Below are 26504 nucleotides of genomic sequence, written 5' to 3' on the forward strand. Positions count from 1 at the left end.
GGCTCGTGACCTTGACCCCAATGAAAGCGCTCATTGCCTCATTTGAGACGGGCTGACCTTGGTGTTCTTCTGGCTCCTGGCCGCCGCATCTTTGCGCTCTTGCGGTTTGCCGTGGGTGAAGAGGATGAGGCCGTTGGGCTCGGTGGTGCGGAAATCGAAAGAGATGGATCCCATCCGCTTGGTATTCCACTTGGGTAAGCTGATGTAGGCCTCTGGAGTCTCAAAAGAAATGGGGTCCAGCGTAGCCACATTTTCACACTTGTAGGACACCTCGCCTTGGATCTTCATCTTGTGGTCAACAACCCGAGCCAGTCGGGACAACTCCAGGCGGATGTCGTTGTTCTTGTACACCACCTGTGCAGGAAAGAAGACGTCAAATATCTGCCGCCTCTTTCTTCTACTTGCAAGGGAGCCTGCAATACTTGATGGGGGACCAAATGTCCTCCCAATGAAGGTAAGCGAGAGAATGAAAACGTGAAGTGACCAATCTCACCGCACTTGTAAATGCTGTCAATAACAATGGGAGGGAGAGGGGAGGGGAGGGGAGGGGAGGAGAGGAGGGGAGACGGGCGTGTGTGCGTGCGCGTGTGTGCGCGTGCGCGTGCGTGCGTGTGCAAATGGAAATTTGCTCAAGTGGAAAATTGAAACCCTTTTTTCGCCTCTAATTCTCTAGGCAGAGTAACTCCTTCTGTCTGGCTATATTTTGGTCGCAGGCATACATAAAACAAGATCATCCCCCCCCCCACCGCTCTCTTTAATTGCACTCTTTTCTATTTACGTATTTTATTATGATTGTCATTTCTACGCTCTGTGCCCAGTGGATAGAGTGAAGGGTTGGTTCAGATGGAGATTTGACAGGGAATAAAGTCACGGCCTGGGAAGGATCTTATCTTTTCCACCTCTCTTCTGGTCCTTCTTTCTCCATTTGTTTCATCCTTCCACGAATATGGTGTCCCCCATCCCCCAAAGGCCAGCCACGCTTTCCGCTGCTCCGATGGAACAAATTGGCATTTGAACAGCTCCCGCAATCTGTCTGCATTTCAAAATCCAGTCCGAAATAAGAGCGTCAGGTTGAAAAGTCAACTTGAGAAAAAACATTAGTGTGTCTCTCCGTCTGCAACATTTCTACGCCCAAATGCTCGACCTTGGAGGTTGCGCTGTACGTAAGTGCTGGAAAGAATCACGGGGGACTGACTGGCAATAAAGCATGACCGCTTTGGTTGGAAGTGTATACAAATGTTGTTTTTCCTTTGGAGCTTTGGACACATCCATACTCCGAACTTTGAAAACAAATGGCTGGACTTCTTTTGGGTGAAGAAGATGATGTTGATCAACATTCACATCCAAACAAAACAAGATACGTATGTTTGAGGCCAATAGCATGGCGAATAAAAACTCTTGAATCTTGAAGCTAAGTCACCTCCAGCACTTTATTGGGCAACTTTGTGTTTTTTTGCAGGCTTCGTCACTAATGCGGTGTGTCTCACTATCTCAGTCCATTGGTCGAGTAAAAGAAGGACATGTGAGAGGTAGAGGGTGGCGGCGGCGGCAGCGGCGGCGGCGGTGGGGAGAGATGGAGCAGTGAGTGACAATTACAGCAATTATGTGTTATTGTAGGCCATTATGCATTTTGTAGGCTCTGAGATGTAGCCTTTCTCTGTAATTGCTGCCTTATGAAAGGCCCGATATTGGTGGGCCAGACAGCCGCCCTCCTGCAGGCACGCACGCACGCACGCACGCACGCAAGCACGGGCTACCCGGGGCAACCAGTATTCGGTGCCATGGTAACAAAACATTTTTCGATAATGCCACTCTAGATGGCGAGTACAAGAGGATTGCAAGCAGGCAAATTAGCCCCGTAATGGTTGGGGAGGCAGAAGCCGAGGAGAGTGCTCGACACGTGCCAAACTCTGCAAGGGAAAGACAACACGTCTTTCTTCAAAGGGACCACCCAATACAGCATGTCATCGTGGATTGGTGCTTGCTTCCATCTGGAGATGTCGTGCTTTTCAGGCAGGATGGACCGACTGCTTTTGCAGCTGGCCACCCTCATGACTTAACAAGGGTCTCCCATGTTTTTAACACAATTTTAGCCCATCCTCAAAGGATCCTGAAAAGGTCTAAATGACATCTGCAAAATATGTGGACTTAGCAACTAATAGGGAGCATGGAATAAAATGCTTGTATAATGTTGACACCTTGAAGGAAGTGTGTGCGTCTTTGGCATTGGTGGAAGCGCAAAGGACTTTGATTCTTCAAATGCTTTTATAGCGCACAAATCAGGCTGCAGGCGACTGTTTTGTAAATCACGCTCCTTTGAAAATGGAATCTGCGTACTGGCAAAATTTTTCAGAGACCCCAATCATGTGCATGTTGCGTGAGCAATATTTCTGTGAGCATGTATACATAAAAGACAAAGGGTAGTATCTTTTGACACGACTGTTTATTTGGTTGTAGTATTGGGACATTTGGGGCTGCCTGCCTGCCTGCCTGCCTGCCTGCCTGCCTGCCTGCGTGGCTGCCTGCCTGCCTGCCTGCCTGCCTGCCTGCCTGTCTGTGTCACGTCTCGTCCACTATGTGTCTCTGTTGTCATGGTTTGTGTCTGTGTGCTCGCCCCTCCCTTCCTGTGTGCTCGCCCCTCCCCTCCTGTGTGCTCATGATGAGTTGGATTCTTCTCACCTGCCTCTCGTTACCTGCCGTGTATATAAGTCCTGTATGCCTCTCGCGCCCCTTCCGGTCATTGTGTTGTTGTTGTTGTCTTGATGTCTTTTGGTTCCCGATGTCGTAATGTTGTTGTCGTCACGCTTCATGTCTTTTAGGTTCCTGTCGTTTTCGAGTCTGTTTTGGTCAGTCAGTCAGTCAGTCATGTTATAGTTTTGTTAAGTCATGTCAGTTTGCCGAGTGTGTCTTTTGAATTCCTCCAACAAACCGAGCTGGTCCGAGCAGCACTTGGGTGCCCTGCTCCATCCAATCCATGAAGGGCCTGCCTACATGGATTTGATGATCCTGGACCTGACTAGTATGCTCAGAGTAGGAAGTGGGCCAGAAGGGGATTAATTTGCTACTGCAGCGCTTCCTCACTCTCCCTGCAGCCCATATGCCACTGTGCCTGCCTGCCTGCCTGCATGCATGCATGCATGCGCGCTCAACGTGTGTGTGTGCGTGCAAGAGTGTTTTGGAATGGCGGCACAAAATGTCAGCTCCCTGCTGCAGCCAGTCACCCACCTCTTACAAGTGTTGCATATACCATCGTTAGCTCAAGGGAAAGGCATAGCACGTATTTGGCTTTGAATGTGTGTTGGTCTACAACAGGGGTGTCAAAGTCCAGTCCTCGGGGGCCGCATTCCTACACGTTTTCCAAGTTTCCCTCGTTAAACGCACCTGATTCAAATGATCAGTTCATGCTCACGTTCTGCAGGAGCCTGCTCATTGAATCAGGTGTGTTTAATGAGGGCAACTTGGAAAACGTGTAGGAATGCGGCCCCCGAGGGCTGGACTTTGACACCTGTGGTCTCCAATGTTGATCAATTGGTGCGCTGATTAACAGCGATACTATTTCAAAGGGTCACATTTGTAATAGTTGGGATTTGCGTGCGGCTGCTTTAAGGGGTCAGTGAGAGATGAATGGTTGGGCGTATTCCTTAAGGAAGGAACAAAGGCTGTACTCTTGTAGGTGAAACAGGTTCATTATCTGAGTGAGCAGCAAAGGTTTGCAAAGCACCACCTGAATGTTGAGTTGATCTTTTTTGGGTCAGGGTTCACTCAAGGTTGCCCGCATTCGCAAAGACGTTTGCCGGACACGGTATCTATCGTACTGAATAAAAAGCCACAGTAGCGCCATTTTGCTCCGCAGGCAAACTTGTGTGAAACGAGAGTGTCGAGCAGGAGCGGCGGCAGCGGCGTCAGCAGTAGCAGCCGCCGCCACCGCCGCCGCTATGCGAAAATGCCAATTTCTCTCGTATTGCAAAGCACCAACCACTGTTGAAGCATCTGCGCTATTGGCTTACCTCCTTGAGACAGCCCATGAAGTTGTTGCTCACAGGTGATCCAGGCAGGTCAGCGGTGCTTGGGCTTCCCCCAACGTAGAAAAAGTCATCGGAGCCAAGCATGGTGTAGTCTTCTTGGGTATAACCCGTGGTGGTTAAAATCCCATCCACTGAAATTGTTACCTAACATGGGGGAATGAAATGAGGTCATGAAATGATCGGGGTACTGCTTTGTTCCTTTGGAATGAGCACTTTAACCTAGAACACACCAACACAAGTCCCAAACCAGGCGAAAGGACCAAAAGTGTCCAAAGTGAGCGGAAGACCATTCAGGACAACTTGAACGGCAGATCCACCTCGCAGGACATCTTCATCAAATGTGCGAGACATTTTTTTTTCTTTGTAGACAAACGCTGTGACAAATAGGGCATCGATTTCTATTCCAACCTGCAATTGGTCACTGCAAGGTGGGCCACCTCATCAGAGAGGTTGATTGGAGATCAAGGAATAGGAACAGGAAGCCTTTGAGTGATTTTGTTTGAGTCAAATGTCCTGCTTCAATAGCAGTAGCAACAAAAGTGAAACAGTGTCGTCATGAGCTTTACTACATGGACATGGTGTTCCAGTATCAGCCCATGCGGTCCGTGTACACGTTTGTGCACTTCAAATGGAGCTAGCACTTTGAGCCGTCCCAGGTAAAAGAGGAAATGGAAGCGGTGGAAAAACAAACATTGGCCAAAAGCACCACCACAACAACCACCACCACCACCACAACAACAACCAAAGGCAGCAAAATATAATAAATGATTGATAGCTACCAGACAATGAAGTGTTTTGAACGTGGCGTATTGGAAACCTGATTGCTTTGCAAAAAGGGGAAGCGGGTCGGTTACACATCAACTTAAGCAGCGGCGACACCACCAATCCAATGAAAGCCAATGAAAAGGAGTTGCGTGTGAGTCGAATGGCCCAAAAGCAAAGTAAAGCGACCGGTTGACACCGTTTTGAGTACCAGACCGCAATGCTCCAAGAGTAAAGCAGCTCGTGCTCGGCGGGCGGCCTTACCTGCCGAAGGTTGCGAGTCACTTTGACCTCGTGCCAGGAATTGTCGTTGAATTTGCCGTTGACCGGCTCAACGATTGCTTCAAAGGCTCCGGAACCCAAGTTGATCACAAGGGAGACGGCGCCGTCCTTCAACGCCAAGTTGACGTAGTCGGCTGATTTACCAGTGTGAAGGATAAGGCCGTTGCGCTGCCAGGTCTTGAACGAGAGCGTGATCTCATCGCTGCTGCTTTGGATCGGGTTCTGAGAGAGGTCGTAGCAGAAGTATTCAGAACCACGGAATGTGGCCACGTTCTCTTCCCTTGCTGTGGGACAGGGGGGGGGGGGGGGGGGGGAGAGAGAGAGCCATTGTCACTCACTGGCTTTGTGCCACTTGCCAGCAAGAGAAAAACACAACGGTGACTGCCTAAAGTTGCAAGTCTGTGATCGGAGGCGACAAAAAGTCACTTCCGTCCGACTCTTGCTAAAATGTGCGTTCCTCACTATTTATCAGACAAATGGAGTCAAAAGAGCAATCAAGGCATCACACTTTAAAAGACATTTACCTCAGTGGAGTGCGCTGATGTTCATGACTGCTGGGATATACTGTATGAGTTCAGATATTCAAATATCAAGGCAAAAAAGAAAGATTTGGACATGGTTGAAGTATTCGCCTCCAAGAAAACGTGTCTCAGACAAGGTCAACATAGCGTTTGGACTTTCAATGAGTACGGTATTGTTGCCTTGTTTTTTGGGAGCGCTTGATGAAAATGAACACCCCTAGCAGATCCTTTATAGTGCTGCGCTATGGCAGCCCATTGGCAAGAGATGGGAAGCTAACCTCCCCTCCCCTCCCCTCATCTCATCGCATCTCATCTCACCTTCCTATCATGGCCACCCCATCGTGAGGGGAAAAAGACTTGTATTAGTAAGCAAGAGCAGGCACGCTGCTAGTCCATCCATAAAGAAAATGACCTGCAGGGAGGGCTGCATCGGCAACACCAACACCGCTGTGCACACAAGTGAAGATGAAAAGTTGAAAAGTATTCCCAGCAAAATAAGAGCCAGCCTTTGATTTCTCCAAAAGAGAAAATCCGCCTTTTGACGCTTTTGGTCATATTGTCTGCGTGTGTGTGTGGGTGTGGGGGGGGGGGATGATGGTCTGCTCAGACCATCTGAAAACACAGCAATGTGGAAAGCTGAGGCAGGGATCTCAAAGTGATTTGCATTTGTCAGTGCTGCAGGTCACCACATCAAAACGTTCTGAAATCAGACAGCTGCGTAGTTGACATCCTGCTCCTGCAATTTCGCATTGAGCTCATTTCAATTTGACAAATCCTTTTTCATCTCTCCCAATTAGTCTTATTATATTGGTTCCTTCAACTTTTCAATTTGCAACTCCAGCATAGGTGAGTCATAAGATGTGGGAGAAGTAACATGTACTAAAAATACCAAACACAGTACACGTGCGTGTGCGTGTGTGTGTGTGCGTGCCTAGAAACAAAATGCTCTCGTGATTGCAGATGTATCAAGCACATTATCTACATCAGCCGTTGCGTTGACTGGTGTTAAATTTCAACTACCGCCAGATTTGTTTTAACTGGCGCTTGACTAACACTTTTAAAAGTATCTTTTTAACCATATTTAGTGTGGACCTGACTTGTTCAATTGAACTCCTGAGGGTATGAAGAATCAAGCGATATCCTGAGGAGACACACACACGCACACACACACACACACAGCTGAGCTGCACCAATTCCAAGGATCAACACAATAAGCGTGTCATGTTAAAGGAAAGCATTTGCACCAAATGATATTGATATAGATCAATGCAGAGACGTAGGCAACATTCTGCTCGCCCGCCTGCCTGCCCGCCTGCCTGCCTGCCCGCCCGCACAGGAAAGGATGCACGGCACGGCACGGCACGGCACGGCACCAAACCTATTACACGGCCCACTGAGTGCATTACGTACGACACGATGTGACGCACAGATGGCACCAAAGAAAAGAAGGCGGAGATGACTGCCTGCAGGAGCCACGTGAAGCACGTCTCCTCTGCAAGTTCAAGCAGTCCACTCACCGTTGACAAGATGGGCCATTAACTGCTAGCATTGGGAAAGGACCAATGCAAGACTGGAAAAGACGGAGGGAGGGAGGGAGGGAGGGAGGGAGGAAGTCAGGATGGTTGGATGGATGTGTGCACGTGTGTGCACGTGTGTGTGCACGTGCGTGCACGTGTGGGTGCAGGGTCAATGACACGTAGCACAGATAAGCATCAGTAATTTCAGCATGCTGCTGGATTTCCATTTGTACAGCAGCTTGACCAATGCCGCGGCGGATATCTGCACCGAGCCACAATGCGGGGCGCCACAGAGTCCCAAAGCGTTGGCGTCTCCGCCAATCCAAAGAGGAAGCGCCACTACCATCTGATTGCTTCTAGGATTTATTTATTTGGGCTTGACATGAAGTTGTGTGGTGCTCAAGCAAGATGCACAATGACAACCATGCATTCATGTGCACATGAGCAACCAGGTCTACTCTCCACATGTGCAGATCTTCCCACATATAGACAAGTGACGGAGTCCCCCCCCCCCCCCCCCCCCACCTTTGCACACAAAGCCAGCCAGCTAGCCAGCCAGCCGGCCAGCCGATAACTCCCTGAAGCATAACAGCGAGGTTGGCTCTATCCCTTGGAGGCTTTTCATTTACTGCCCAACATACGTAGTGCCGTATCCCTGTGCCCCCATGCCTCTCCAACAAACACACACACACACACACACACACACACACTTATTGGCTATTATCTGCGCCGTCTGAGCCTGTGTTCATGGCTAATGAAGGGCCACGGTTGCCATTTCTCAGCTGATGGTTACCATGGTTACCGGGGGACAGAGGGGGAGACGAGGAGGAAAAAAGGACAAGCGTATACTTAAGAAACTGCCTCTTTGTGTTAGTATGTTCAGCAACAATGGCAGGATGTCAAAGTAGCAAAAGCATTGTGGTTTGAAATGTTCAAGTAGACGCACGGCGCTTTGGGCCTTTTTGCCAAGGTCATCCGTCTGAACGTTTGTTTGCTATATTTGAGCGGAGGTTGAGTATTGCGGCTTGATCTTTTTCTTGGACGGACGGCCATTTGTACGGCGGAGCGGCTGACGGATGATTTGGCCTTTTCCTCCGAGACCTAATTGCATTTCGAGAGCGCACCGGGGACACAATAATCCGAAACATCAGACTCATTTCTGAAGGAAGAGTGGTGAGGCGCAGTGGGCGCGACGCGTCGGAGGGGAGAGCTCCAATGAGATGTGGCAGGACTAATAACGGATCTACACGGTGACCTAATGAAGGGACGGACGTTCAGGTCGGGATGATGAGACGTGTGTCTGTCAGCAGCCTCCAGAGCAAACGACATACTGCGTGTGTGACATTTGTTCATCGTGCGCCAGACCTTGAGGAGATGTCTCAAAAAGCAGTCGGTGCTCTTGCTTCTGTTTGATCTTCTACCTATGGTCGTGTTTCGGTGATGTCGCGGCAGTCAACGCTCACGAAAGGCCTTTGGAAGAGTGACAATTAGGATCTCGTTCTAGGACAAATGCAGCGATTAGCCTTCGGCTTTACCAAAATGAGATGGTCTTTGTGGGTGAGGGTGGGGGAGTGATTAGTTGAGGGAAATAGTAAGTGATTTGGGATCGCGGCGGGAGGCCCGGCCTATCATCCAGACACATGCGTGCGCTGCCTGCAACTATACAAACACACAATGGCCGGCCGGCTATCCCCAGGCTAAGTGGCATTAACCTCTTTCTCTCACGGGGCCCCGACAAAAGCCCCAGAGGAGCGCTAATAATCACCTCCCGCTTGCCCCTCCCCCTTCCCCTCACTGCACACCATACTCAAAGCTCATTCCAGACAATTCAGTGTAGCAATACATTAGCAGGTATTCCCAAAATACCAGATTCGTTTACCGTATACTCTGTGGAACGGGCCCTCCTACTTTGGAATTATTATTATTATTATTAATAGAAAACTCTACTATACACATATTGAAAAGAGTTCTCACTTTGCTTAAAGAAATATGTTATGATATACAGACGTGGGGGATGGAATATGATACTAACCCTGCACTGCAAAGCTATAAGCCCAACAGGCCCGTGGGCTACTCGTGTCATTTTCTTTCTTTTTTTTCATCCTATCGGTGACCCCAGTTGTCCATAAGTATGAATGAACAGCGATCAGTCCCATCCCAGCTCCCTCCCTGTGTGAGCTGCGCTTCGGCCCACCCGTGACTGCGAACGGGACAGGAGCCGAACTGGAAGGATGCAGCGCAGCGCAGCGCAGCTATACCATTGAGAAATCGAAAGTTTCCATTTCCTCCAAACACGAGTCTCTAACACCATATTTATATTGTATACACGATAAATGAAGCTCGGTGTGCATACGTTTCGAATGTGTGAACAACAAAGGATGGGAGGTGGCAGTCTGCAAGTCAGCAGTGCGTAGAATGGCTTGTTTTCACCATGCAGCACCTCCAAGATAAGATGCTACTTCACTCCCACAAGCTATTACTCGCTATTATTTGTTCACAAATATGTTTAAACTAAAGAGTTAAATACTACGTGTCATAGTTAACACCTGGAGTACATTTGATTTTTCGCTGTCGCAATTGAAAAGTATGGCGCAAGTGTCCTCCTTCATGAATAAAGATGACGAAGGAGACAATGAAGAGTAATGTGAATGGACAGGATGGGTGATGATGAGGAGGAGGGAGGAGGGACTGGACGGGGGGGCGAGCGGGGTGCATGTGTGTGTGTGTGCGTGTGTGTGCGTGCGCGTGTGCGTGCGTGCACGCGTGTGTGTTCTGGAGGGAGAGAGATAACGGCTCCCTCGGTCTGATTCATCATGCGAGTGGTGTGTCACAGCGAGCACCTGGCCCGCACAGATAGGAGGAAGTCCGCTTCAATAATCACTTGCACATACATGGAAAAAAATCTTTCCAAATCATCAAATTGACTCGGGCAAGATGTTCATCCTAAACTGTCAAGTCAGCCAACAGCACCTACTATGAATCCAACAAAGTATCATTTCAGGAATTTGCCTTGCGCACGCATCTACATTTGAGATGAAAGAGGAGCGAGCGCAAGTAGAAAACAGCAAGGAAAAACAGAGCGATGAGCATGAGCATTCTTTGTGCACTGCTTTGGGCTCTCCTGAAAAGTGACCACTTTGAATCCACCGCATACAAGCCGAGAGTTGCCGCTTTAATGATACGAATCCTTTGCAGTGTTTAAAAGTCGTGGGGAACAAAAGGGACGCTTGGCAATTGTCTCTGCTGATGAACTCCTTTGGCAATCGAAAAGCACACTACGTTAAGAGTGCAAAAGAGAGGTCAGCGCTCATTAACCCGGCCGGGGTCATTCTTCACCAATCTGATGTCTCAACAAAACAAGGCCAGCCAGCCAGCCCGAGTGATCAAATCACCACAAGATGGCCTATCGCTGGAATCCACCGCACAGCCATTTGTCACCAGCGCACAACTCCTGCGTGCGTTTGCTCTTTTTCAGAGTACACGGGCCCTTTGGGGATTTACACTTGGAAAAAGGTGGAAATACTACATTTGCATACTAACAGGAGGGTTTCAAACGACACTTGCCTCCCTAGTCAACCGTATGATGTACTGCCGTGCGCGACAATATTATAATGGTATCGTTTGTCAAATGAGCGGAGAATTGTACAAATACACTGCGTGTGCTACGTACATATAACGTGAACTAGAGGAAAGGCCAGGCGTTGGCAGGAGCGGGGAAAGATGAATGATGGGGTAGAAATGGAATGTCATTCAAATTAATGGGGAAAAAGGCCATCCGTCCATCCATCCATCCATGCATCCATCGCTACATCCATCCATCGCTACAGCCATCCATCGCTACATCCATCCATCGCTCCATCCATCCATCGCTCCATCCATCGCTCCATCCATCGCTCCATCCATCCATCGCTCCATCCATCCATCGCTCCATCCATCCATCCATCCATCCATCCATCCATCCATCCATCCATCCATCCATCCATCCATCCATCCATCCATCCATCCATCCATCCATCCATCCATCCATCCATCCATCCATCCATCCATCCATCCATCCATCCATCCAGCCATCCATCCATCCAGCCATCCATCCATCCATCCATCCATCCATCCATCCATCCATCCATCCATCCATCCATCCATCCATGCACAAAGCGGGTGACTAAAATTGCAAGGATAGACTCAAGCCATGTTGCCCACAGCAAAAACGCTTAACACTGAAGGTGTCAATCAGCTATTGCAGTCTTGCGTTTCCTTCCTTCTTTTTCACATGTGCTGTTTGCTTTGTCAAAGAATGAGCCCAATTGCATCACATGAGCTCAATAGATTGCCGACTGCCAATATGAATAGCAGACTTGACTTGACTTGGGAAACACACACACACTACCCTTGGCACAAATCAATAGCGTGAGGATAAAATGCACTTCCATTTAATTATGATAAGCAGCCTTTCCTCGCCCATAATCTCTTTCTTTCCTGCCCCTATCGCTCTCGCTTGCTCATGTTAGTGTCTATACAGAGTGCCGCCGCCGCCGCCGCCGCCATCTCCCTCTGGGAGGAGAGAAAACTTGTCAGTACGAATCTGGGTTTAATCGTTTCCCAGATCAGCAGCATGTTTTTCTTCCCCTGAAGCATGTTCTTCCCCCCCCCCCCCCCCCCCCCCCCCCTGCCCCCCCCCCATCTCCTCTTTGAAATGTCGTCTGGGGAGCGTTTGCAAGCTCAAATGTGCCCGCTCCGGGGCAATTGCACTATTGGGGCTGACTTCTTCAAATAAACGGGCTTCAATTCATTATACGTACGGCGCTCTCTGTTGACACTGAAAAAGAAATAGCTTTGCTCTAAATGAGCCATTATCTAACAAGGAATACGTCACAAAATCCCATTGATAGATATAGCCGTTTTTTGGGCACGTCGTGGTGTAATATTTTGCCACGGTCTTTGATCAAAAGCTGTGTCTCAGTAAAAATCCATTTCACTTCATTAGCACCCAAAAGACGTTGTAGGTTTTCTGTTTAAACTCTTGCAACCCTCCTCACCTTTCATGACATTTTTGTTCCTCTAATATTTACATGCCAGACTATCCTGAGAAAGAAGGAAGCAGTGAGGAGAATGCTCTTTGGCCGTTTGCTCCGTTGGTTGGTTGTTTGTTTGTTTGTTTGTTCGTTTGTTCGTTCGTTCGTTCGTTCACTTGTATGTTCGTCCATATGATGCCACTGCTGCTTTTTGGCACACAGGCCAGCCAGCACGCAATATGGCGCATTGCTTTCAGCGTGGGCAGAGAAAGCGAAGCATGCATTGCCCCACCGTCATCAATGGCAACAGAAAGTGGCTCGTCTCAAGTGATGACATTCTTTTGAAAAATCTGGAAAGAAACATTGTTCAAACAGACACGTAGCGGACATGCGCTTGCTCTTTCCTTTTCCGGACTGGGGAGTTAGGGTTGGTTTTTTGTTTTGTTTTTTTTCTGCGACCAGATGGCAGCAGAGAAACTTGGAAGGTTTTCATGGATGTTACACACATGAATGACTGGGCAGACCTTCCATTGCGCATTTCCATCATCGTCCTGTTCTGGGCGATGCAATGAAACGGCTTTCTCGTAAAAGACTGCCGACCGCTTGGATTTGTAAAAAAGAGCTAGTATCTCTTGGTTCCCCTTCGCACATTTCAGAACAACAACAACAACAGCAACAAAACCGAGCAAATGTACAGAGACAGACAAAAAGCAAAGTAACACAGTCTTTTCATTCTCCTTCCATTAAGTACGACTCAATCGCTTATTTAATCTTCGGCCGGGAAGCCATTAGAGAAGTGAAAAACAACGGAAGAGAGACATGTCAACACATTAAACATCACTTGTAATGTGCTTTCAAACACTCACAGAGCAAGCGCCGCTGCTTTTCATAAAGGCCAAAAAGGAAAGATTGGGAAAAGGCTGTACCTTTGCTTTTAGCTACGAGAGCGAGGGAGCGGGTGGAGGTGGAGAGAGGAGGCAGTCCACAGCCAGTAGCAACAAAGAAGAGAAACAAGTCAAATACACTCAGTGAGGTCACTCATCCATCCATCCATCCATCCATCCATCCATCCATCCATCCATCCATGTGGTTAGCTCGCATTCTCATGAGCAGTCTGGCCTTTGCTGTTCGTTAGCCGTGTCATTGATAAACAGCGATGAATTGTCAAGCCCAAAACCCTAGCACCCATAGTTTTGGGATGGTGGCTAAGGTGCTTTTGTTGGTACTTTTCGGGGAGGGGCTGCTCATGACAACGCGCTTCATTAGCATCACACTGGCAACATGCAAGCGCATCAAGCAAATATGTACACATGAGACCAAACAAAGTGTGACCGACTACTCTTTGTTCATTTTCCCAATCCTCTGAAAGAAATGAAAGGATTTTGAATAGCAACAGACATTTGCATTTTCTAACTCGGCTTTGCTACATCGTCGTCACGTGTACACGAGAACGAGCGGCCGTCTAGAGCCAACTGCCCCGGCCGGCAATTAACAGCACAGCACAGCACAGCACAGCACAGCACAGCACAGCACGCCACGTAACGCTGCGCTCAAACGTCCATGCGACAAAGTATCCACGTCATTATGTTGGAGTGTCGACAGGAAGGAAGGTAGGAAGGAAGGAAGGAAGGAAGGAAGGAAGGAAGGAAGGAAGGGATCAAAAAGAGTCGTACCTTGTTCTGTCTTCATGTGAGCAAGGCCTTGAAAAGAGGAAGGACAAGAAGAAAGCAGAAGAGAACACTTAAGCATCTTGCCAATACACGCTGGTATTGTGACGATCCATGATTTTTTCCCGAGAGGAAAAGCATGACATCAGACACACACGCAAAGCTTCCAGTTTCTTCCACGAAGAAACGTCTGAACCGCAAAGCTCCCAATAGCTAGCTACGCTTCAACTCTACGGGACATGGGCAGAATTTCTGGAGAATGAGCCAGCCAGCCAGCGGTAGCTTCTCCTTCATTTGAAAAGTACGGCAAGGCCACCGGTCGCTAAGTGCCGTTCTTGCCTCGCATTTGATTTGCTGTCGAATATTTGATCACATTAGACGTGGAAATTCAATCGCACGGCAGGCGTCTTTTTTCTTTTCCGCTCACCTGGTGTTTTGCTGCTGATCTCTGAAACAAAAGAGAGACAGAGACAGAGACAGAGACCGAGACAGAGACAAGCAAAGAAAGAAGAAATTAGACACACTTTCATGACTTGCATGTTGACTGTCATGCAAATAACAACACTCTGGTAGTCATACAAACGGCTGGCTGGCTGGCTGGCTGGCTGGCTGGCTGGCTGGCTGGCTGGCTGGCAGCTCAGCTCAGCCGTGTGTATGTTTTGGACCGTGCCAGCCAGCGAGAAAGACCTTGCAGTCAGCACAGTGTGAGCAAGAGTGACTTTTTTCTCTCTTTCCTTCTCTCTAAGATGATATTTAAGTGGAAGGTAACAAACAAAATAAAGGACAAAAGAAATCCTGGAAAACAATCATATCATCTGAAATGATTTAAGACGCATTTCATTTCCTTGGCTGGGACGAATTGGGTATGTGTGAGTGTTAATGTGAATGAACATAGGCGTATGGAAGGCAATCAGAGATGCATGAACCATTCATTGGTTTGAAAAGGAGAACCGGTGTAACGCTACGCCACGCCAACGCCAAAGAACTTGCTCAAAAGTCGTCTGCGAGCTATGCGGGAAGCGCAGTTCATCTTTCAGTAGGATACAGCAAAACGTTGGTGTTTTCACAGGAATCCAATATAGTGCGCCCTCGCTGAAATGTTTTCTATTCGTCTAATAAGGACTTTTATCACTGGCTTTCTCATCATTTGTTCTTATCCAACACAGCACTTGTGCTAATTTCCTGTTCTTTCGGGCCTCATGAATGAATCATTGATTAAAGAGTAGCAGAGCTCATCTCGTTCAAACTGGCCGTAATGGATATGGATGGCTCTAGCAGCGGCCAAATGGCACAGCGCAACTGCTTGCGCAGCGCAGCGCAGCGCTTCCTCGCTGCGTAATCCAACCTAGACGCATTTGGAAATGACTTGCTTTCCAAACAACTCGACTTCATCGCTCAATCTCGTCGACCGAGGAGACCCTTTCTACTCTACGACGCAACGTAGCTCCGTCCTGCTGGTTCCTTCGAGGGGCCTCAAAATCAAGACTATGCCCACATATTCCAGAGGGACAAGGTTTGAAGGTAGGAGTGCCAGAATACATTCTTAATCACCTGGAAAATGCTCATTGCAAGATCTGCTCATTTTAGGAGTGACCAAGATGCGTAAAAAGGTGTATTGATTGTAAATGAAAAAAACAAAACAAAAAAAAAACAACGACAACAACACTTTTTTTGAAACACTGCTGTGTCCACAATGTGGTAGCAAGTCAGGTCAGGTCAGGTCAGGTCAGGTCAGGTCAGGTCAAGTCAGGGTAAGCAAGCCAAGTGCTTTGTGTTTGGACTGCAGCAAAAAACACATGGCATGGCATGGCATGGCATGGCATGGCATGGCATGGCATGGCATGGCATGGCATGGCATGGCATGGCATGGCATGGCATTGCTTGTTGGGGGCTTAGCCCCCACTGAAATTGCCAGCACAAAAGAACGTGATATAAAACACCTGACATCTTGTGATTGGGTAATGAAAAGGGGCTTGGGGAGCTCCATTCTCTCAAGAGGCATCCTTATCACTCACTGCAGAACCAATGTCATTAGAATGTCTTGTACCGCCAAGCAGCGTTTAGATTAGCTTTCAGATTTAACAGCTCGCTCTCACGCACGCACGCACGCACGAACATACACGAGGGCCAATCACAGCGGGAGCCTGGCAAGCTGACAAAGTCAAAGCCACAAGCCTGCAATCGCTGAACCAATCCTTTGAATAGTGAAACAAGAAAAAAGAATGGATGACATTTTCCACTTGGAGGTCTTGATGCTAACGTTTCTATGATGTGCCATGACAAATATACACCCAGACAGAGTGTTTGGTTGATTATTTGACTTGAGCTGTCTGGCCTATGTGTTATTCTCGAAAAGAATGGCGCAGCCAAAAGGCCTGCCTAAGGCAGGAGCGAGCGCTCAATTGTGCAGGGGCGCATTCAGAGATTTGGCAAGATGCCCAATTTCTCCTCTTCTCTGGACGGATGGATGGATGGATGGATGGATGGATGGATTGCCCTCTCCCCTCCCTCGCTTCCCCATTTGGTCATTGCGCTCACCTGCTATCCCGATGGCTTGGCTGCTTGAAATGCTTCTTTTTTTTTTTTTTTTTTGTCTTCCCTAACCCTCCATTGACAAAAGGTGAGTCAGGCCGCTTACCTCGTGTGCAGAAGCGGCCCTCGTATTCTGTTTTGGAGCAATCGCAGAGCGGCTGTCCGTCGGCCGCCGCCACGGTGCACGTGCCGCCGTTCTCGCACGGGTTGACGGTGCAGCGGCCCTCCGACTCCAAGGGCACTTTAAGGCTTCCCAGGAAGAGGGGTTGGGACTTGCCGTATTTCAGGTCTGCGATGGCGCCCCGGAAAGGCTGCATGTTGCGCACGGTCGGCAGCGTGAGCGCGCCGCTGCGGATATCCTGAGGCACTCCGCCCAAGAACAGGTCACTCACGATTTTCATGAACTGGCGCTGAGGCCGCACTTGGTCGGCTTTGGCCCGTCCGTCCAGCGCTAGAACCGTGCGCAGGTTATACCTGCTGAGAGCGGCAAAGTGCCAATTGTCGTCGTCCACCCTGGTGTCGGACACGACCGTGGTTTCGGCGCAGTCGATGCCGAAACGGAGCTGGAGCCGACCCTCGGCCACGGCCAGCTGCAGAAAGTCGCAGTAGCCGCCGTCGTCAAAGTACAGCAGCAGCGCCTCGGAGAATTGCGTCTTGAACTGGAAGCTGAGATCGCCGCGGACGCTGGCGTCCCAGCGGAGGTAACGAGCCCACTGACCCGGTAGGCCTAAAAATTGCAGTCCCGCGCATGTGCAGAGGAGCACCTGCAGCTGGATACAAAAACTCACGAGATCCATACTTGCAAAAAAAATGGAATAATCCCACAGAGGTCGGAGTTCGGACTAATTGGTCGACCGACCGAGCGACCGACCGACCGAGCGCCCGCCGGCCGGAGGGGTGTACAGAGTCAAAGAAATAGCAAAAGGTGTATCTAAAGGGACCAGAGAGGGCTAACAGTCGTTGCGGCTAACAGTCTGGAGGCCGGTCACATTGGGAAATTGTCCAGTAGCTGGCAGGCGTTGCTCCTGAGACACAAAGCTAACGTTTGGATTCTTGTGCTTTTTACACTTGTGCGGGCGTGCATGCTCTCATGATTCATGGCTGGAAACGAGTCCTCTTGAGCAGAACCTTCTCCTTCATGTTTCACGCTGGCCAATGAAGCAGACGTGGGATCTGCTGCTCTCTCTTTGCTCCATCACTGTCAGAGAGAGAGAGAGAGAAAGCAGAGGTCACGCAGGGTCAACGGACAACATCCTTCACATCGCAGTGTTTTCTTGCTTCCAAACCTCACTCATCATATGTAAATCTCATTTCAAGTCATTCCATTCCCTTCGATGGCTGACGTTAGCGCGTGAAAGGCTTACGGCTGGCTACATTAGTAGAAGATGGGATTTGTTAGCGGAAGCAACCGCCGTCCGTCGTTGACAGATGATGAGCGCTGCTTACGGCGTGGCGCTTTGTTGACGTCACACAACGAGTCAACAAATGATGACCTGAGCCTATCTATCCACGCATAATACGTACATTGCAGATGAGTCACCGCCATGCGGCCAACATGTCGTACGTACGTACGTACGTATATGGCTGCAAGTCAAGCACCTTCATTCAAATGACTTTGATAGCGCTGTTACATCTGTCTGTGCTTGCCTTTTGTTGCAGGATGGGGACCGTCGGGGGTTAAAAGGCTAAACGGCATGGATCATTGTTCTCGGTGAAAGGCTCTTTTGACCAACACCACAGGGACGAGTCGACGTACACACGCTGACAAAAGGCAGCAGCACTCTGGATCCTATTAACAGCCACAAGCACCGTGGATGTTGTGTGTGCGTGCGGGTATGCGTGCGCGCCAGTGTTTGTATACGCGCATTACGTGCGCGCGCACAACAAATAAAACAACCCGCCCGCCCGCCCGCCCGGCCGCCCCTTGTGTTTAAACGGATGCCACTTGACAGTCATTTTGCAGCAGGTGACTCGATCACATGAACAAAAATCCGCAGCCAGCCAGCCAGCCAGCAGCGCTCAAATGCGCCAACAAAATGTCCAACCCATGCATGTACCAGTAGGATTTGCAGCAGCACTCTGCAGAGTATCATCTGGAATTTATCCGCATAATTCGGCACAGGGGTTAGGAGTTGTTTGATATTTTGTGCATTTGCTGCAGTCAAATGATTTGTCCAGCACTGACACTAAATGGTAGGAGGAAACAGAGCGAGGGAGGATGTTCCACCTCATCCACTCACGCACGCACGCACGCACGCACGCACGCAGCTCGTGAACCGCCCAGACATCAGCCATCTATCCATCCATCCATCCATCCCTTCCTCTCCCCTCTCCTCTCTTCAACACCTTGCTCCGGCTCAAACACAGCCGCTTTTATCCGGCCGGCCATTTTAGATTGATCTCCTTCTTGTGCAAAAAAGGAACAAATTGCGTTCACATTTGAGGCTTCTTAATAGTTGTGCTATGTGAACAGATGGATGAGACGGCGGGCCTGTGCAGTCTGCTATCCCTACAGCTATCATGAAAAATAACATCTTACGTTTTCTGATGCATTTACTCGGGGGAGAAATAAAAGTCTCCAATAAATACGGCGTGTAGTTATATAGATAGGGATAAAACGGCGTCGCGAGATGATCTTCCTCTGCAACATACTATATAGCAGGAGCATAAACACACAGCAGCTTTCAATTTTTGGAGCAATTTTGGGTGTATGGAGTTGAATTAAATTGATGACACAAATAATGGCATGGCTACAATACTACGTTGTACTCTTGCAGGGCCTCCTGAATGCACTCTTTAAGTAGGCCTAAGTGTTACAAAAAAGAAAAGCTTCGGCAGGCTACACGTGAGAAGCCATGTAATAGACATACAACTTCAACATGGGGAAAAAATCGAATCGGCCGGCCCATGACATAAAAAAATAGATCATCCAATGAAACAATAGAATTTAAACGTTTGAAATATTCGGCCCCAAAATGTTGCTTCTATTAAGAAGAAAACGATTCATCCATTTTGGAGGTGTTGAAAAAACCCGATTAATTTTCATGACAGTAGAACGAACGCAAGTATAATTAGATAAGATGGTTAAATCAAAAGAAAGACACGTTAAAAAAAAAAAAAAGGCTTCTCAAATGATGGCCTTGTTTTCTCACGAACCTTTTGTTTACGAAGAAAATACAACATGAACGATAAATCAATTCAAATGGGAATCGCAATGGGAATGATCTGTGCAGGCCATGTCTGCGAGTACGCACACACACGCGTGAGCCAAACGTTATTTCCCCGCTGTCGGGCGGGCAGGCAGGCGGGCAGGCAGGCAGGCAGGCAGCCACGCAGGCAGGCAGGCAGGCAGGCAGGCAGGCAGGCAGGCAGGCAGGCAGGCAGGCAGGCAGGCAGGCAGGCAGGCAGGCAGGCAGGCAGGCACGCCTTCTTTGGGTTGTGTGCTTCTGCTGCGGCATTACATCACCCGGTTCGAGAGCACCAGCATCATCGCAGCCACCCACCCACCCACACGCACACACTACAAACGGTCCCAAACGTGACACCGAGCAATCACTGCACAGATTAAAACACATGACGTGCACGTGCGCGCGCCGCCGTCACCGCCGCAAAATACATGGCATATTCTCCTCCCTCACCAAAAGAGCCCTTTACGTAACACCTCTGCGTCTTATTGAAATGGCTTCCTTTCCTTTCTATTCTATTCTATTCTATTCTATTCTATTCTATTCTATTCTATTCTATTCTATTCTATTCTATTCTGTAGAAGAAGCACACGATCTTTTGTAGTCCTTCACGTTTGTGGCAAACGAAATATTCTTCACACGAGTGGCATAGACACGCATGTTCAAATTACGACGGGAGCAGTCGTCTAAATCCTGCATAATATTTGACTTTCCACGCCCTATGGGGATTGGTTTTACCTTGAGAGCCCTTGGCTTTTTTTTTTTTTTTGGTGCTTTTTTTTTGCGCTTGATTTGTCAGCGCGCGCCGCAGTTAATCAGCCAGCCGCCGAGCAAAGGAGAAACAGCACGGCCAAATGACCAAAATGCAGCCTCTCCGAAAGAAAAAGAAAAAGAAAAAGAAAAAGAAAAAGAAAAAGAAAAAGAAAAAGAAAAAGAAAGCAACGGACGATTTTCGTTCGTTTTTGTAACAAATATTCCTTTCCCGCATCAAAGCTGTAAATTGTTACCAATGTACGGTGCTATATTTCAATTTCACGCCTGGCAACTTCTAAACACTGATCACACGCCCACAATATATTAGCAACATATATCAAGTCACACACTCGGCAGGCAGGCAATGCAGCAAACACCTTCTTCACTAAGGCCGCAGCCAACGAAAAAGACATTAGAGATGTAAACTAAGAGTGCAGGCCACCGCTGCCCCAATGGTGGTCCAAGTTCAAGGATGATCTCACACACACACACACACACACACACCACACCACACCACACCTTTGGCAGGCAGGCAGGCACGGAAAGAGATCACATTGCGGACCACGCCCATTCCCCAGAAAAAAAACGAAAAAAAAAAAAACGATTAGGAATTCCCTCCGCATAAATACTCGTACGGGAATCATCTAATCCGATTAACTCCTCAGAATCAGACACATTGCAAAAAGCCACGCATAAAAATAAAGCTCACTGCATGGGCGTCCTCTTGACATTGCGTCTTCGCACTAGTTTAGACCTTAGCGTCAGTTGGACGACTACCCCCCCCCCCCCCCTCCCCTCCCGATGGAGCAGATAGAGAGGCCTTGTGCGTTATTTCTCTCTCCGCAGGTCGACCACATGCGGCCTCCCTGCCACTTAAACGTGACGTCCACCAGAAAAAGAAAAGAGAAATCACAATTATTCCCGTTTGAATTTTCGTTGGTTATTTATTTGAAGCGCAGCCACAGAGAAGACCGGGGAGCGGAGCGTGGTGGGGGGGGGGGGGGGAGAAAATGATAAACGATTGGCGCAAAATGCAGCACGAAGCGCAGATCACGTTTGGAGCAGAGACGACAACGTTCCAGTAAAGCGTCTTTCAGAAGACGTCATTTTAGGGAGGGGGAAACAGTTGTCTAGTCATTTCAATTATTTGCCACCATGCACACACGCCCGCCGGCCAGCCCGCGGCCCGCCCGCATAAACACACGCATGCACTCGCAGGCATACGTATTCCTCACGTGCACGATTGCGGTGTTGATTGCGGGCTGCCGCCTTGCATAAAAAAAGAAATGAAGCATTGATTTCATTTTTACTTATACGCAGTCGACATGCATTTTTTTTTTAAAGACAATGAAAAGCAACCCTACCTTGTGTAACACGGATGGTCGGAACGATTCCAATTTGTTGCACTCATTCTGAAAAGTGCGCAAGCATGAGATTTGGTGCTACGGGAAAACGGCGCAAAATGGAGGAACGAGACGGATTTTGCATGGTGCCCAAGAAAATATAGTCTCCGAGGCAGCTTTGGATGATGGATATATTTCAAATGAGACGGTACATGCCGTGCGTTTGTGCGCGCACGCAGAGGAAGGCGTGCTTGATATGCGCAAAGGGTTGTGCCTGCATGGCGTGTTCGATTTGGTTTTACATCCCGAGGAGAACCTGGCTGGCGGGCGACGAGAACAATGCGAGGACATCGGACACCGGCGTTGGAGTCATTTATAATTAATCTAAAAAAAAAAGAAAAAAAAGGCAAACACACGGATGAAGAGAAAAAAATAAGTAAAAAGTAACAAATTAAAAGCCCACGTCTCCGGGTGGATGACTGTCACGTTGACGCAAAGCTGTGAGACATTTGGTGAGCAAAACGCGTTGAGAAATGATGATCTACAATTCGAAGGCCTCGCCTCGAAGAGGAGAGAAGTGAAGAGAAGAGAAGAGGAGGCGCGTGTAATCCTATCTATCCCCGAGCTCTTGCCACATTGCATCTTTCCCTCCCTCCCTCCCACCCTCCCTCTCTCCGTGGCAACGTAGAGAGGCCAACATTTTCCTATTTTCTATCCCCATAAAGCGCCAGTGAACGAATGGGGTGCATGTTTGCAGCGTGTACAGTGGTGCGATGCCTGAGAGCAAGGCATTTTATTTCCTCTTTTAAAAAAATAAAAATTAGAATAACCAACACGTTCCGTCCGAACGGTGCTCCATTTGCGAGCTTTAAATGAGATAAGACAGGTGAAAAGGTGACGTTTCTGACCTCCAACAATCAGACCAACAAGAGCATCAGAATGGTAAAATCCACTGAGGTCCCCCGGGGAGCTGGACTTGGAAATATTTGGAAATCCTGCTTGCAGATAAGAAAGAGCAGTTCGCTGGCTGGCCGGCTGGCTGGCTGGCTGGCTGGCGCTCGTGCAGATTGGCAGGGTGGCTGGCGACCACCATGCAGACGATTAGGGACTGACTCCAACGTCCTTCTCACAGGTGCATGCGTCGACCACGGTACACGGTGTCCACACAAGGGCTCGTCTCTTCGGTACCACTCGGAGCGGATGCAGCCCGCGCGTACACACGCACACGCACACGCCCACGCGCACCGCCCGGGCCCGCCCTTTCACCCAATAGCGGCGCGCGTCATTTTAAAGGCGCACGGATGTTCAGAGGCCGACGCACACAAGAGCCGTAGTATGCTCTCCTCTCGACGCGCGCGCGTGTGTGTGTGTGTGTGTGCCTTAGCCGGCCGGATTCAGGCTGTGCTCATTCCACATGCAAGCTTTCATTCCACATACAAGTGCGCCTTGAAAAAAGAAAAGAAGAAAAAAAAATATCCCAATGCGCCATTTGCTTCCTCCAATAGAAATTCAATGCATTCAACAAGCGAAACATGAGCGCGAATAACCACGATATTGTAGATGTGTCGACGACTCGCGCAACACCCTCCCGAGAATCTTTCGAATATTTTCGAGCTTATTATTACGTGGGCAAATAGTACAAAATGTTGGCATAATTCGCCAATTTGATGCTCCCCAATTCATCGCCTCTGCAAAACAATCTCACAATATGAAATAGGGTGAGGTTTTTTTGGCGGGGAGAAAAATCTTTTTGTTTTTATTAATTTCACAACTCAATGTGGTGAGCAGATATCCGCCATTTTTATTACAGTAGGGACGCTTTTTTTGTGCACACCTGTATTAAATTGCCTTTGCGACATTTAAAGTGTTTTTACGACTTTCAATTGCAAACCAATGAAGTATTGGCAAAGCGTTTGCTTCTGGCAAATCCTAAAAATGTCATTTGAACGTCAAATCGGGGGGCATTTGACTTCGTTTACCGTGCAGTGTGCTGGCCACTGTATTTGTCAAGATGTGCCACCGTTTGTTTCCTTCTGTTAATGTCATCGTATCGGTTCGTGTGTCTGTCTGTCTGTATGCATGCTCGCCCCTCCCCTCCCCTCCTGCGTCTGCTCACAATTTATGGAACCGCCGCCCGTCACCTGCCTCTCGTTACCTGTCATGTATTTAAGTCCTGTCTGTGTCACGTCACGTCTCGTCCCCAGCCGTTCCACCATGTGTCTCTGTTGTCTTGGTTTCTGTCTGTGTGCTCGCCCCTCCCCTCCCCTCCCCTCCCCTCCGCTCCCCTCCCCTCCCCTCCCCTCCCCTCCCCTCCCCTCCCCTCCCGTGTGCCCATGATTAGTTGGATTCTTCTCACCTGCCTCTCGTTACCTGTCGTGTATATAAGTCCTGTCTGCCTCCCGCGCCCCTTCCGGTCATTGTGTTATTGTTGTTGTCTTGATGTCTTTTGATTCCTGCTGTCTTAATGTCTTCACATCCTTTGTTTCGCGTCCGTCGGTTAGTGGGGTTTTTGTTATTTGGTTAAGTCATGTCAGTTTGCCGAGTCTATTAGTTTGTTTTGCTGAAAGAACCAAGCTGGTCCAAGCTGCATTTGGTCGCCCTGCTCCATCCGATCCTTGACAGTCTGCCTGCCCGCGTGTCACTCCGTCGGATTGTTCTCGTCTCTTGTCTTCTTGTTTTTAGTCTCAGTCTGGTCCGTTCTAGTCTTGTCCCTAGCCGAGCCTCTGGTCTATCTTTTGAGTTCTTCAACAAAGCTGCATTTGGCCGCCCGGCTCCGTTCACTTCATGACAGTATTAAATTGAAAATGCAAACGATTAGTGCCTCGACTATAAAGGAGTGCATCTTGGTCAAAACGATCCTTGATCCCCCATGGACCACTGGTGAGAGCTCAGCGACTCACCTTGGTCCCAGTGGTGGCTGCATGGGCGTGGTAGATGCACTCAGCCAGGCAATTGTCCTAAACGGACGGGTGTTGCTTTCTACTCCGAATGTGGCTATCTCGTCATGTTTTCTACATTTGTACGAGAGTCTCCCAGTGAGCGAGTGGTCAAAAGCGCACGAGCTTCCACTCCCACCCAAATCACCTACCCCGGTGCTATTTTTTTTTCTACTTCTTATTTTTGAACCCTGGGCTCACTCGCTCGTTTGCTCATAAGGACTAGAAGAGTATTTGCATTGCTCCCTTTGTCCCTCTGCTGCAAGCGGCTCCTCTTAACATATCTTAAGATGTTGAAAGTGAACAAACAGCTTTGACTCAGAACAGGTCAAACCTAGCTATCAGCTTCTTCTTTAGCAGTGATCAAAGCAGATGAAAAAACCCAACAACACTAAGCATGTTTTTTTTCCCAATCATTGTATGTTTGGTATCATGCAAGATTTGTTCCTTCCTTTTTGCTTTGTCATCCATTGGCGACTTCCAGTGACTCTTATCTAATGAGCTTGTTGTGGCTCTTGCTCTCAGCTTTCATGGCCAACCCTTCCAAATGTCACTGCAATTTGCATTGGGCTTGGTCACTTACTTAGCAAGGTGTTAATGTTTCCTCAATACAAATATTTTTTTTCAACCGTACATTCAATTTCAGTCAGTTAGCAGGTGTTAATGTTTCCTCAATAAAAATGTTCTCAAAAAAGACAAACTGCTTCAGCACGTGAGGGCTTCACTTTGCGTCAAAGACCCGGGCTCGGGTTGCCAATGTATTTTGCCGTCGGGGTTCGTTCGAGGCCGCAAAGGCCAACGTTTGACCTCAAACCGTTTTTCTTGCCGCAAAGGAATTTTGAACAAAATAAAGAATACATAGAATAGAAAATACGTTTTAATATACGTTTGAAAATAAAATTTGCAACATTTAAGCAACCCTGACAAAAAGCATTCGTTAAACCTTCCCCTCTCAGTGAGATATGGCCTTTTCATTCTTGTTATGGCAACACCACAACACTGAAAGAGTGCCATATGTGTCCCACACCACAGACATGGCACACTCGCATGCACACGCACACACACACAGTTGATTGACTATGTGAACTAACCGTGTCTCGGAGCACAACAGTGTCACCAGCTGGTGTCTAATAAATACTTACAAGTGTGAACTAAACACAGATGAGCTTTCCTTCCTTCCTTCCTTCCTTCCTTCCTTCCTTCCTTCCTTCCTTCCTTCTGGAAATGGGAGGAGGAAGCAGGAGTGAAAGCGGGGTGAAGTCAGTGAAGCAATCAAAGTGAATTTTTCTCTCTCTCTCTCTCGTTTGATTTGTACGTGGTTACGTCAGTGTTGATGACTCTCACACTTATGGCGTGACGTGCGCTTTCATCTCGAGTCTCACGCTATGATGTCCAAACAATTTTCACATCAAAACGCTACGATAGCACCAGGGAACAGATGGGCACGACTGGCCGAGACCTGCCTTCCTGCCTTCGTGGCTGCCTGCCTGCCTGCGTGGCTGCCTACCTGGCTGCACATTTGCGGCTGGCTGGCTGGCTTGCTTGCTTGCTTGCTTGCTTGCATCACTCTTCTCTTCTCTTCTCTTCTCTTCTCTTCTCTTCTCTTCTCTTCTCTTCTCTTCTCTTCTCTTCTCTTCTCTTCTCTTCTCTTCTCCTCTCCATCTTGCCGCCACTTTTGCTAACTTTCCGTGACAGCAGCTGTGGCTGCGAGATGAACAATAATGCTGCCATCCTGGTTGACATTTGCGGCTGCGGTGCCACTAAAACCCTAAAGCGCAGTCAGGCCCAAGATGGGCACACCCATTTTCCAAATGTGAAAAGATTGTTTATCTTACACACACACACCAGCACATGAAGATACGTTTCAAATGAAGTGACTCAGTGGCGGCAGCCTACACCTTTGCAACTAGATTTTTAAAAAGAGCCGAGTTTTCAATCAATTCAACCAGCTTTTCCCAATACGTTCTTG

The 26504-nt window shown here is 48.5% G+C and overlaps 1 protein-coding gene across 20 annotated transcripts in view; it reads right to left on the bottom strand.

The window, feature by feature from the left end:
- nrxn3a (neurexin 3a) overlaps nucleotides 1-22890 on the bottom strand; it is a 42843-nt gene extending 19953 nt beyond the window's left edge. For 5 of the 20 annotated variants that reach the window (XR_011088110.1, XR_011088109.1, XR_011088108.1 and 2 more), the window contains exons 1-8: nucleotides 21621-22227; nucleotides 16425-17516; nucleotides 14214-14234; nucleotides 13793-13819; nucleotides 12986-13057; nucleotides 5052-5353; nucleotides 4008-4169; nucleotides 58-354 (exon numbers count right to left, since the gene is read on the bottom strand). Coding sequence is in view for 15 of the 20 variants with exons in the window: in XM_068653022.1 (XP_068509123.1) it covers nucleotides 58-354; nucleotides 4008-4169; nucleotides 5052-5353; nucleotides 12986-13057; nucleotides 13793-13819; nucleotides 14214-14234; nucleotides 16425-17115 (1572 nt within the window). In the remaining 5 variants the exon portion in view is untranslated. Of the gene's footprint in view, nucleotides 1-57; nucleotides 355-4007; nucleotides 4170-5051; nucleotides 5354-12985; nucleotides 13058-13792; nucleotides 13820-14213; nucleotides 14235-16424; nucleotides 17517-20775; nucleotides 20920-20965; nucleotides 20989-21620; nucleotides 22228-22507 lie in introns of those variants that run through there. The other 15 variants (XM_049740426.2, XM_049740424.2, XM_049740420.2 and 12 more) reach the window with 9 other exon arrangements.
- Between the last annotated feature and the right edge of the window lie 3614 nt (nucleotides 22891-26504).

This window comes from Syngnathus scovelli, chromosome 14 (genome assembly GCF_024217435.2).
Source record: "Syngnathus scovelli strain Florida chromosome 14, RoL_Ssco_1.2, whole genome shotgun sequence".
Lineage (NCBI taxonomy): Eukaryota > Metazoa > Chordata > Actinopteri > Syngnathiformes > Syngnathidae > Syngnathus > Syngnathus scovelli.